General features: G+C 41.4%; 1 protein-coding gene across 6 annotated transcripts in view; it reads right to left on the bottom strand.

Moving 5' to 3' along the window:
* Positions 1-6,869: 6,869 nt before the first annotated feature.
* The window catches only part of KCTD1 (potassium channel tetramerization domain containing 1), a 101,743-nt gene continuing 95,033 nt past the window's right edge, over positions 6,870-13,579 (bottom strand). For 5 of the 6 annotated variants that reach the window (XM_027887561.1, XM_027887556.1, XM_027887559.1 and 2 more), the window contains 4 exons: positions 13,376-13,520; positions 10,769-11,074; positions 7,695-7,894; positions 6,870-7,645 (listed from right to left, as the gene is read on the bottom strand). In XM_027887561.1, coding sequence (XP_027743362.1) covers positions 7,736-7,894; positions 10,769-11,074; positions 13,376-13,520 — 610 coding nt within the window. In that variant the 3' untranslated portion in view covers positions 6,870-7,645; positions 7,695-7,735. Of the gene's footprint in view, positions 7,646-7,693; positions 7,895-10,768; positions 11,075-13,375; positions 13,521-13,579 lie in introns of all 6 variants that reach the window. The other variant, XM_027887555.1, reaches the window with a different exon arrangement.

Genomic DNA, 13,579 nt, shown 5'->3' with positions numbered 1-13,579 from the left:
AGTGGTTCACCTTGCACTGCAGCTGCTATCAGGCCAATGAGAAAGGCAAGAAAATAAGCAACAACCAAAGATGTGGCCAAATCTCTCAAGTTAAAAAATAGATGTGCTTTTTAAATGAAGGCATATCAGCTAAAAGAGACTAGGGAAAAAACAAACAAACAAACAAACAAACAACAACAAAAAAACCCAACAAAGATAAAGAGTAGCATTTACAACTAAAGTGCAGAAACATCCTGCTCCCCATCATTCTATGGCTCTGTATCATGTCTCTGATGGAGGAGATTAGAAAAAGACCCATAGTATACACAACAGGGATCAGGAAAGCAGCATTTCCTAAACACTTAAAAAAATGCACGTTTTTTTCCCTAGCAAAACAAACTATATGCTATTCTGATTGTTTTATTATCTCAGCTTTGCCCTTCAGGCTTAGTGGATATATTAGCAGTAAGCAGGTAAAGACCTAAGAATAATTTAAAATAGAGTTTACAGCAGCCACAGATCTGACTGATTACTGCTGTGGTATGGTGAAAAAAAGAGAAATGCTCCATTAAATTTAGTGAAACAGACAGTTGTGTTTAAATGTGTTAGTGAGAAGAGGCTGTGGCTACATGTGGCCGAGAATTCTCTGCCAAGCTGGCACACGGACGACATGGTGCAATAGGTTTGGTCTCACAAAGACAGTCCGTTCTCAGAGCCTGTGGAAGCGCAATGGAGGATCTTTCCCTTTCAGAAAGTGGCAGATCAATCAGGAATGAACTTGAACGCATAAAACATGTGAAAACTACGAAGTTACATGCGCTGTATTTGGTTTTTCTTAAACATTGTTCCTTTGTACTTCCTTGCTAGCCTTCAAAGTACGCCAAGTACTCTGCTCATGCAATATCTGGTTTCAGGCAAACCGGCATGGCAGTTTGCCTGAGCTTAGAAAATATGCTTGAAGTCTGCATTCACAGGCGGCTTCAACATCCTAAGGAAAATGCTTTGTTTTTGTAGCCTGAAAGCATGTCACAAACATGAATAGAATTATACACTCTCTCTCCCTCACCCTCAATCCTCTTTACCTTAGGAAAAAATTATACACTTCCAATTACAGGGCCAGTTAAAATCAATACAAAGGTGGGAGAAAACAGATCATTTTTCTTATGGAAGTAACTGTTTTCATTAATTTTTCATTAGTCCTGCTTTTGTTGTGCTATCCATCACTGAAGGAGCTGGTATGCAGTAGATTACATTTAGGTTATCTTACATGCTTCCAGGATTTAGTAGATATTGCCCGATAAAGCTGTGAGCTTTATGGCTTTAACTTACATCTATCAATAATGCATCAGAAGAGAATTTTTCTGCAGAACAGCTGTCCCTGAGCCAAGGAGCTTTCTTCTGGAATAGCTGCACTGGCTACAGTGGAGATCATAGCACAGCTTTTAAACCACTCATCTAAAGGCTACAGCTCTGAGAAAGAGGGGCAGATGCTTAAGGAGGAAGATAATCTGTGAGGGTTTGAGCCCTAGATTCTTGCTGTTGCCATTTTTATTGTGGAGCATTTAAAGCTGGGAGCCAGCCATGCCTTGCCCCACTTCAGCAACCACACCTGAGAAACATTCCTGCCATCCTGGCATGTGTCAGGATTTTGTTGTGACCGCTATGTGAATAAACAAAGCTCTTTCACAAACTGCACTGAAGCTTTCGCCTCCTCCCATTTTATTGCCTGAGTTCTGTATTAAGGAATCAAAACAAACAGAAAATGATAGTCCCTACTGAAGAGCTGAGCCAGAGGAAGAAGATGATGTAGACCATCAATAGACTTTACTTAAAACATTAAAGGTAAGGGAAAATTTATTTTATTTGTTTTTCTCCCACTTTGGAAGGAATTAGAAAAAAAAATCAAAAGGTACATTAAGCCTAACATGGTTGTAGTGCTACTTTTTAAGCTTATTCAGATATCCCAGTCTTCTCTTTGCTTGAGCAGCTTACAACTTTAACACCCCCCCCACCCTGTTTCACAGTGCCTCATCAATTCCAACCTCTTTCTACACTTCAAGAGAGCTTTTGGTGAGCAAGGCGGCTAAGTGGGACTCCAGGTGTTCAGTTTGCCATCCAGGTGGGTGACAGTCGAGCTTCTTCAGAGTCCCCAGCTGCAAGGTAAGTTTATTGCTACCTTCTTCCCTTAGAGGTAGAGCGATTCTTAATTGAAGGTTTGTACAGTGCTTTGAAAGAGACAAAGCACTGCATTTAGGGCCAAAATTATTACTCTTGAGATGCCCAGGCACAGCCCCTAGGAGAAGAAAAACAAACCTCCTGAATTGGAGAAAGCAAGGGAAAGAAAGGCACAGCTGCTTTTGGTTTTAATGTGAGGCACACAGAACCGAAGTATTTATTCAGAACTGAAGTATTTATTCAAAGCAGCAGGGATTAGTGAATTCACAGCTCCAGATCTTCCAAACTAGCATCCGTGCTCTGCTTGTTTTGCCTTTTGTTTTTGCAGTTTCTTGGAGGTTAATCAAACAAAGTATCAAACATCCACTGGTGATCCTAGCTAAGCCCTCTGGTTTGAAGCCAAAATGAGTGCAGTACATGAGTTTAGGGGACTTTAGCACATGCAGTTTTTGTTTTAAGTCAATGTCTTCCTGCCTTTTAGACTACATCCTAATGGTGAGGAAGCAAGGCCAGCCATCCCACGTTATGCACTTTCCACAGGAAAATTAATAACAACACTGACAAGCTACATAACAGAAGCCAGAAGACCATTTAGGGTTGTAGATGAGATCATTTATCAGTCCAAACTCCAGAGCACAGAGACAAATTTCTCTCCCTCAATATCTCCCCAAACCATCAAGCCAGAGCTGTGCTCTGAGGACGACAGGTCACAGCTCGATGGGCTGGGTAAGGTCACCAACACCCCATGCTCCCCAAGAAGAAAACCCCAGCCTATTTGGACCAGCAACAGCCTCTCTAGAGAGAACAGCTCATGTACAGAGGCCTTCAATGAGCCTGAGAGCAAAGAGTCTGATCAACCCATGCTTCCTCTGACCTGAAGTGGGAAAAAAATCTGTAATTTTAGAAGTGACAGGCAACAGAGGTGACATACTATTGCTTTTGATGCAATGATACTGACAGCCCATGACCACACTGTACCTCTTGGACTCCTAACTTGGGTGGGGGGCAAGTTCACCACGAGCGCAGAGGATGGGGTCTGGCCCACAGTCTCTGGCATCACCTGAAAATAATACACTCTTCATTATTTTAGAGGCACAGGATTCGCATTAAATCCTTTCAACAAACATGAAAAAAAAATCACAAATTCAAGAAAATGTGGAATTTCTCCCATCTGTCAGAGGACACCTCCATTTCTGGAGCCCCTCCTTGGGCAAACAGAAGATACTTTAGCAGGTTGGCACTAGGGTTTCCCTCCAGCATCGATGTTAGCATCCTGGTTACCAGCTAGCAGAGCTATCTCAGCTTACAAGAAGATGAACTTGTGTATTATGTACCTGCATCTTTTTTTTTTTTTTTTTTTTTTTTTTTTTTTTTTTTTTTTTTTTTTTTTTTTTTTTTTTTTTGGGTAAGGGTAGTAGGGATATGATTTTAGCAGTTTCAGTCTCAAATAAAGGATCCCATATGCTCAGTCTGTTTTGGGGTCTTCAAAAACCAGATCAACGGGGTAGCAGCCAAAGCCAACACAGGGACCTGATGCAACATATTGATTTTTGGTGGTGGTGATCCCTCCAGACCCTCAAGAAATAATAAACCACTCAGACTGAAGTCTGAGAACAAGCAACTGGTCTACAGGCCCTAAGGATGTCTTGGTTTCATTTCCACTGTAAATAAACCTCAGGCAGCATGAATGCCGACATACAAATACCAGTTGTCCCTAGAAATAATTCATAATACAGAATTCCACAGTGAAGAAATGACAGATGGAAATAAATGCTTTTATTTCTCTGAAAAATGGACCATCCATCAGCAAAAATTCCTTGCTCAGACCCCAAAATCCAACCTTTCCTTACCCAAGTCATGCAACGTGAACATTAAAGAATTCACTTGACAAGTCATTTTGGGTGGCAGTAAAAACCCTGTTAATTAGTAAAGCAGTCAGTTTTTAAGGGTTGCTGCAAAAAATTATGCTCATGAACAAAATGCTTCTCTTCAAATTGAAATCAGCACTTGCTCAGCATAAAGAAAAATAACTGAATGGGTGGCTCAACTTCCGTGCTTTCAGAGGTAAGTTGTCCTCATTGGTTTTCATTATGGATTCTCTCAGGCATCATAAAACAATGCCTCAGCTGTGCCAGTCAAGCACTGAGATGATCAGCTTTCTTCTATAGACTTGTAGCAAAAGAGGAAAAACATTAGCTGAGCCAGACTACCTGGACAATAAGTACCTGGAGACAGAATAAATTAGCAGCACCTATTTACAAGTACTGCTTCTGGAAAGAGAGATTAACCTCGTGACTAAGCAGGACTTCACTTTCTCCAGAGCAGAGGAGAGGAACTCAGCCTTCAAAGGGACACTCACAGTTTTAAGGTTCATCCAAGCATGTCAGAATCCATACTTACATTAAGCAGCTGTTTGGTACATTAAGGAGGCAATAGGGGAAGAACTAAACCCTGGGTCGATGATTACTGCAGAAATTCAATATTCAGAGTACCAAAAGAAACGGTGAAGACCCAGTTCCTTTGCCTGTGTCTGTCTCACTGTAGGATGGGGTGCTGATGCCATCTGCAATCTCTGCATGTCCACAGCAGTGCTCCTGGCAACTGCTTAACCAGCTTGCTGAGGTACATTTGCAGCTACTGCTCACTGCAGCTCTTCCTCTGTTATTAAATACAGCACCACTAATTACATAAAATGGACTCATACTTTTTAATAAAAAATTAGACAAATTTAAACTATTGTACATGTCAAAATTACTGACCTCCAGAGACAAGCTGAGCATAATCTGGTCCTTCATGGTTCTCCCCACTTGCCCCGCCTTCCTGGATATATTGGTTATTTATTTGTTGAGCAGCTTTTCTAAAGAACATTTTAAAAACACATGGTTCCAAACCTCAGTTGCAAACAGGACTAATCTCATTTGCTCTCTAAATATCTGCAGCTAGTTTATTCTTGCATACATTTTTCATCAGCCATCACTTTGAATATTCATGACTTCTTGACCGCATGGTAAACTGCAGAGACTTTTACATTCAGGGGCTCAGAGTGATTTTTGACTCTATCAGCAACAAAACGTAGGCTCAGTGGGAGGACGACCAGCCAGCCGAGGATTTGGCAGGAGCACGGATGTATCCTCAGTGTTGTTGATTTGGACAGGTACATGCTCAGCAAGCAAGGACAGTAGCTGAGCACAACCAGCTGGCTTTGGGAGCTGCACCAGCTCCCCCAGCTCCAGCCTGTAGCGGAGCATGAGCCCATATGTAAAGATGGTGGCTAGCAGGGCAGTGAGAGTACCTTTGAGCTGAACAGTGCAAACACATCCCTGGGTACACTGTGGAGGCCCCAGAAAGCGTGGCTCCACCTGGAAGAACAGGGAAGGTTTCTGCAGCAGTCTCTGAAGATTCACGTTGCCTTGCGCTGGTACCCACATACTCTCAAAACCCCGGGGACTGGCATCTTATAGGATGTGACAAATTTCATACTACTTGAGATGGTTTGAGTATCTGTTAAAAAATATTTATTTCCCAGGGTTTTAGCTTTCTGACTTCTATGCAAGCTAACAACCAAATTGTGGGCAGTAAGAGCAAGCATTTGTTTATTTTGTAAGAGGACTTCTTGCTGCTAATTGAAAACAAGCATTTTCAATAAGGCAGCTGATTCAGTACTGGGAATAGACAGACCAGCATCACACTGAAGATCTAATAACCCGCTAATGAACCTTAATTTTTAAAGCCCCCTCCCTCACCCATTTTCACATTTCAGTAACTTCAAAACGAATGGTATGTGCTGCTAGAGAGTTATTTAAGGATGTTCCCTAAGGTCTTTTAATGAAAACCAGAAAAATTGTAACTTTTTTCTTAGTTATCAGACTATATTAAAAACCTTGTTACATGTATTTAACAATTTCTTTTTTTTTTCTTTTCTTAAATAAATAGCAAAGTGTCACCAAAATTAATGGAATGCGAGCACCATTGCATTGATAGAAATTTCCATACCAGGATGAATACACACTCATATTCAGTAATATTGCATAAAAAGATACTTTGGAGGAAAGGTGGCAATTGCTGGTGCATCTCAGGTGGTGAAAGCATCAACCTGTGAAGGGTCTGCGCAGTGGTACCGTGATAATGTTGCCTTTGCAAAACCTCACAGGCCTGAACCAGGTGGCTGCAGAGGTGGCCTCAGTGAGATGCTGCGAGAGAGCAACTCGCAGGACATCCAATGCAGGACATGGACTTACCTCCTGCCTGCTACCCAGAGCAGCGTGACACAAGGGGCTGTCACTCTCTAGGCAGGAGAACAATGGCTTGAAAAGAGGAAAATTGACAACATCAAAACCAAACAGGTTGACTAACACTCAGCAAGGCAAGGGCTTGGAGAGTTGAAGCTGCCAGCTCCTTAATCATGAGGGAATGATGCAAGGAGTCACTGTTACACTGATGGTTACAGAACCAGGTGTCCTTTTCTGATGGGTTTCCCTGGGCTGAACTGGAACAGTTTCTCTTCCAACTGAGACAAAGGGACAGTGCTGAAGAAATACCAGCCATGTGTGCCACACCGGACAGATTCCTCAACAGCCTCTGCTGCCTTTAACTCACTCCACCATGTGCAGGCAGCACTGCCTACCCACTGCCTTGCCAGAGCGGCCGCCCCTCCACATGCTGGAGTGCAGTGCAGTCCCACCTCTCTGCTTCTGTTGGCTTAAACCAGACCCTTGTTCTTTTAAACAGGAGTTTATTGTATTTAATACATTATAAAATTTGAAAAAATTGTAGGAAAGCAGCAGATTCAAACCAGAGCATCTCTACCAAATATTAATTATTCTGGCCCCCTTTGAAAAACACAAAACAAAAACAACAAAAAAAAAACTAACTCAAAAGAAAAGTTAACCTTTCACATCTGTGAGGGCAGACAAAAAGTGTGCGACTTCTGTACAAACTACATTTAAAATTCAGTCGACTAGCTTCCCAATGCCATGGATGGTCGTCTCCTGAACACCTGCCCATCCACCTCTAAAAAAGACAGACATAAACCTCCATATGCAGATAAAGTTGAGTCAAGGTGTGTACACGTTAAAAAGTGGATGGCTTCTTGGCAATGGAAAATGGGTGAAGAGTAGTCTATGAACCCCCCCATGGCAATGGCTTGTACACCGTTAAGTGGGCCCAGGTAGGGCCTAGGACACTTAATGGCCATCACAGCACCAACCTCATCTACCACTTTTTTGTCATTGCATTTCCTACCCCTTGACATATACATACATATATATATGTACAGACATACATATACATACATATTTTTTATATGTGTGTGTTTTCTTTTATATCTTGAGGTTATTATTATTATCACTACTATTCCAAGTGTTCCCGTATGAATTCAGGTGTGGTCTCTATATTTGATATAAATGTGTCTTTTATTCAATTTTAGTTCCAGGACTTGTTTGGAGTCCAAACTGCACATGAAATGTCCCCTTTTTTTTTCCTCTTTGCTTTCCTTTTTTTTCTTTTTTTTTTCTTTTTTTTTTTTTTTTTTTTTTTTTTTTTTTTTTTTTTTTTTTTTTTTGCATAAAGAAACATGTCCATTTTAGTCCAGAGGCTCTTGCTTTATTCGAATGACAGAGGGTGCACGAGATGTCCTTCTGAGTTCTCGTCTCAGTACGTATTCACTGAATTGGGAAGAGTCCACCCCACCTCCACATGAGCCAACAATCTCAAACCCTCTTTGCTGTAACCTCTCAAGTACCTGCAAAAAAGAGAAAACAAACACCAAGGTATAGGTAAATAAACAGATTATTTGCTGTCCAATGATAATAACCGGTGTCTTCAAATGAATTCAGACAGGAAATAAAAGTGGTTACAGAGCTTAATTGTATTAGACTGATTTCTGCCAACTATGGCCACTGAGCAATTAAAAAGGAAGAAGAAGGACTGCACAGCCGATGTGAGCAAACATCTCAACTAAATGGGGACAGTGTAGATACCATGGTCATAATTTCAGAAAAGTTATCATAATATTTACTAGAGACTTAAAAAACAACTGTGATTCTGAAGGTTTGTGTACCTGTGGTAAAATCTGGGACCTACTAACTTTAAATATGAAACTAATAAGTTCTCCTCATTGACTTTCTTTCGTCCTTTTTCACAGCCAGAGTGTTGCTTCCAGTGGGAAATACAATGGTAAAAATAAAAAAAAATAAAAAAAAAAGAAAACCAAAACCCACAAGTTAAAAAGAAGGGTCAGGCAGGGCTCTTGGAGTGGCAGGGGGATGCACCCAACACAGCTCTCCCAACTGTGCATGGTGGTACAAAGATGGTGCAAAGACCTCAGCTCCCAGCACTGGATCCAGTGCTTAGGAGGCTGCTTAGAGCACTGGTCTCCTTGCACACCACTATTCCACCTTTTTTAAATGACCCATGTTCACACTGGTTTACCATAACTGCAAGTCTGAGACCTTCTCTCCTTTGTTTACACTCTTTGTTACTTTTATCATCATTTGTTCTGCTGCCTGGGCCTCCTTTGCCTCACCTATGAAGGAGACTCTTCCAGGGATTCACCAGGGTCAGCTGTGACAGCCACCAACCCCAAGGAGAAGGCTAATGTTCCTGGATCCCACTGGACACGGGACTCTCTGTTCAGTGGAACAGGACCTCACCAGGGTTGTGCTGGAACAGGTGCCTCCCAAGCTTTCCCAGCTATTTAAAACTGGCTTCCATGGGTGCTGGGAAGCACTGGCAAGCAGAACAGCAGAAGGCTGCAAAGGATTATGGTGGGTGCAGAAGGAAGCTGTGGTTTAAAAATCCTTCAAATATATGCCACGTCTTTACATAAAATTCTTCAAGTCGGCAAATGTTTTTTGAAATTACCTGAGCATGGCTAATTGCACAGCAGACATGAAAAAGGAAGGGTTGGAAAAACAGGCTCAGAAACACCAATCGAAACACCTGTGCAACTTTTGTTTACCCTGATCTTTAGCTTTTAACAACATAAGCCAAAATCCCAGCCCCTGCCTCCCCAAATATCTCAATGTAAGCCACCAAGACAGAACAGGAGAGCTTGGGTCCTGAGAAAAAATGTGGGGGAAGTAAACTAGCACAGCCCTGGACAAAACATTTGGTCTGTACCTCACTCTATGTTTAGACTGTGTATTGGTAGTCTCTATCCTGTCTCACACTGTTATTAGGAGTGGGAGATGCTTATGCCCCCCCACAATGGAAGATGCAGCATTAGTGTGGGATCACCATCCCTCTTGAAGCCTGTGCCTATTTTGCCACTCTGACTCCGGTTTTTCACATCAGTAAATATGCTTGACAATTCTTATTTGTGAAACAAAAATGTAAGCATCAGAATAAGTGACAAAATGTTGAAGGATGCAACTCCTTTGAGAACTATCATATGACATGCGGCTAAATGACCCTCCTTGAAAGTCCTATCCATTTTCAGCTGTAATCCTATATCCAAGGCTGTTCTAAATTTGCATTAATGACTATGACAAAAAACATTTTGATGTTTCAGTATGACAGTAAAGACCAGTAAGAGACAACTGTCCAAGCATAACATGAGTTATCTAGACCTATCTTGATAGTTTTAGACCGGTCTATCCTGACGCTCATGTTAGGGGCTAGCACAAGTGCAGTGCCTGGCCAGCCTTCAGTCCATGCTCCAGTGCTCAGCTTGCTTCATCTAGAGAAAAGGAGACTCTATCACTCTACAACTACCTGGACAGCAGGACCTGGCAGATGAAAAGACACCAAGTTCAGCTTGCAAGCCTGCTCTCTATAAGAATCCTCTCCTGAGTCTACAGTGTTTAGGAGGTGTGTCCAAACCAAACAGCATTGACTGTGCTAGTGATGATTCCAGATGTGAAGTGGTCACACTCCAAAGTGTCGGCTATGCAGGATGTCTAACTAGATGCAGGCAGGTGTGTGAGGTTGGTTATTTCTAAGCAATAAAAGACAAAACACATGACCCTGTTATAATTATTCCAGAAATTACCAACATTTATCTCTCAGATTTTTTCTTATCCATTTTGAAATAGCTACTGATTTTAGACATTGCTATATTAAATCACAGTTGAAAGGGACCTCTAAAGGTCATTTAGTCCAATCCCTCTGCAATAAGCAGGGACATCTTCAACTAGATCAGGTTGCTCAGAGCCCTCTCCAGCCTCATGTTGAGTGTTTCCAGGGATGGGGCATCCACCACCTCTCAGGGCGACCTGTTCCAGTGTTTCACCACCCTCACTGTAAAAATTTTCCTCCTTTTATCTAGTCTCAGTCTACCCTATTGTAGTTTAAAATCATTGCCCCTTGTCCTATCAATCCCAACAGGCCTGTACTATGCCATAAAAAATTAGGAAAAACCACTGAAAGTGATAGCGAAGGGTCTTCACTGAGACCATAGAAAATTTTAACACTACTGCAGTTTGCTTGCAAAGAGATTTGGGGAATATATGTAATTAAATCAAGAAAGACATCCTGACCCACCAAAGTAAATAACTAGCTTAAAGCCTCCAGTTGATTTAGTTCGCCAAAACACTCCAGTGATACGGAAGAGGGTCAGCCCACTGATACCTGGCCAGCAGGCTCCCTTTCAAAAAATACATATGTGAGTTCCCACCTGAACTGAGTTGAGGTGACAGTATCCGTTCAGTGGAAATCGGATGACGTGCGTCGAGTCGTGATTCCAGCCGGCGTTGACAGAATTACACATCACATCACCGATTTCTGGGAACACTTCTTCTATCAATGACTTATCGCCACTCAGTGTAATCCTCTCTCCAAGATCTGGGGCAACTCGCACCACCAGGCACTCACAAGACTTTGTGAAGCGGCCACTCTCCCGGTCCTGTTTCCACCTTTCCATCTCTCCTAGCATGGGCTGAAGCTGGAAATACTTTGCTTCTTCATATAACAAACTGTAGTCCTGAAAGACACATGCATTACTGTGCACAATTAAGAAAGAGGCATTGCTAATGTGGCACTTAATGTACATGGTTATTCAGGCCAACGCTGCTCTAGGTCTGGAACCCTTCAGACATAGGTACTAATTACTGTGTAGGAAGGGTAATAAAATAACAGAACAAGGAAAAAATAACCATTAGCCACTTGAAACAGGTTGAGTATAGCAGCACTTGTGTGGGGAGGGAAAGGCTATGCTTGCTTAACTCCCTTCTGCAAAAAAATCCAGGCAAAAAAAAAAAAAAAAAAAAAAAATCCCATACTTTTCCCCGTATTTTACCCCTATAGTGATGTCATAGAATAATGACCTCATTGAACAGATGGAACAGAATTCAATCAGGATTCAGAAAATTCATCACTAGGATCCATTGCGTCTTATAGCAACACTAGCAGGCATTGTAACAGGTATAAGAATGTTAATGAGGGAGCCTGCAATGATTGTTAGTGTAAAATTATTCTGATATTTGCATAATGTTTGCACATATTACTGCATTTTAAAAATTAAGTATTTTTTAATACCTCCCCATTTTGCCACTAGTATTGTTTACTACATTGTCTCAATGTCAGAGCAGAGAGAATGCATTTCTAGGCATAGCCAGTGCAGAAGTAATTTAGAACTGATGATGTGGAGTCTGCCTACTGCCATTTTTTAAATTTAAAAAACATTAAAAAAAAAACAACTTGTTTTTCTAGGTTTAAGAGCATAATGCTATTTGGAAAATATTTATACAGAGAAAAGTGATACATGAGAATTAGGGAAAACAGAGAAACAAAGAAAAAGGGAAGACTGCTAACAATCAATATGGTCCTGAATTTGAGCTAGAAACTATGTATTTGACGTGAATGGGACACCTAAATCAAGCTCAAAATACTGCTTACATTTAATGCGTAACAAAAAAGATCAACTACTCTATATATTTCTAAGAAACATGAAGTGTTGTTCATTGTAATTGTGATTTTTTTTGTACACCTTTGAGCACCACCGGGGAAGACACACATACTTGGGTGAACTTGCCAGGAGTTGCATTTTTAATATCAGCATAGCTACAGTATATTTACGTGTTTAAAAGGCTCTATGCATGTAATTTCTTAATATTGCATGAAAGGTGGCTTTTCCTTTTTCTGTATTTCTGATTACCTCCAGGACAAGTGCCAAGGGCAGCACAAAGCTGCACTAAGGCTTCAAAAGAGGGGAATGATGCTTATCGGCTGGTTCCAAACTCCCACATTACTCAGGGAGATCCACCCTTGTCACGCATGGCAGTAACAAGGATGTATCTACAGCAGATGACTCGGAGGTTGCTGAAATACGGTTCTTGAACTCAACCTCACACCTATTATGCCCCAAACACCCATGCTTCAGACACATGGGACAAAAAGCAGCATACCAGTGTGAACAGCTCTAACCCTTCCCCCATCACTTCTCCCGTTCAATCCCAACTGCTGTATTTCCCACAGTGAACTAGGGGCACAGCCAGCTGCACTGATGTGTGTTCATTAAGTAAAGACAAAGATCTGTTCTGATTGCAACCATGGTCCCCAGCTCTCTGACACCACATATACATCCACATACCTACCAGCAGATAAACATCATATGCAGTCTGAAGCTCTGCCTTTGCAGGCTAATGTCTAACATGGTGAACTACCACAAATTTGTTATTGAAAAGAAAAAAAAGCAGGCTCTTTAATAAAGTTGAAATAATGAACATGGAACTATTCATCCCTGACTTCTCTCAAATTCCAAAATTAGACTTGCAGTATGCACTCAAGAATCTGAGGGAAAAATATTCTAAGACTTAATGCTCAAATATTACCATGTATGCAGTTTATTTTGTCAATACTGTGATTCTCACACCATTTTCTTAATTTCTGTGTGCAAGTAGAAACTGGAGCTGCTGCAATCAGAGGGGAAGCATAAAAATGGATGAGAGGACAAGTAATCAGCCAAGCTCATGAGCAGTCAGTTGCAGATCGTAACATCCTTTCTGTTTCCATCAGTATCCTACAATATTTAATTTCCCTAGGTCAGACCTGGCAAGGTTGCTTTATTAAACTAGAGCCAGGAGGGGAAAATTTAATACTGATGCCACTCTAGGAAAGGCAGACACCACTTTAGCAACCCCATGCTTACTTTTGCCATGTACCTGAAATCAAACACCATACCCTGCAAGTCCCTCTTCCCTGTCTACTGCTCTCTTTTGACTACACACCAGATACTTGCTTTACCAAGGTACATGCAAAACACCCAAGTCCTTTGAAATCTCACCTTGAAATCATCAGGAATGAGGAGTTTCGATGTCCTTAAAAAATTCAAGATATATCTGAACATCTGCCCATCTCTGTCAATGAAATAATGCTGCTTGAGACTGTCGAGGACAATGGGCTCTGTGCCATCAAAAAGCCGTCCAATTCTGGAGAGGAAACAAGAGAAGAGTAGCAGAGTCAGACCAAACTCAGCTCAAGAGTTGCT

Source organism: Empidonax traillii, unplaced genomic scaffold (genome assembly GCF_003031625.1).
Source record: "Empidonax traillii isolate 1590-97213 ecotype Southwest subspecies unplaced genomic scaffold, ASM303162v1 scaffold215:size2007263, whole genome shotgun sequence".
Lineage (NCBI taxonomy): Eukaryota > Metazoa > Chordata > Aves > Passeriformes > Tyrannidae > Empidonax > Empidonax traillii.
The sequence above is the reverse complement of the archived record's forward strand: the minus strand, read 5'-3'. Positions and strand labels throughout refer to the sequence as shown.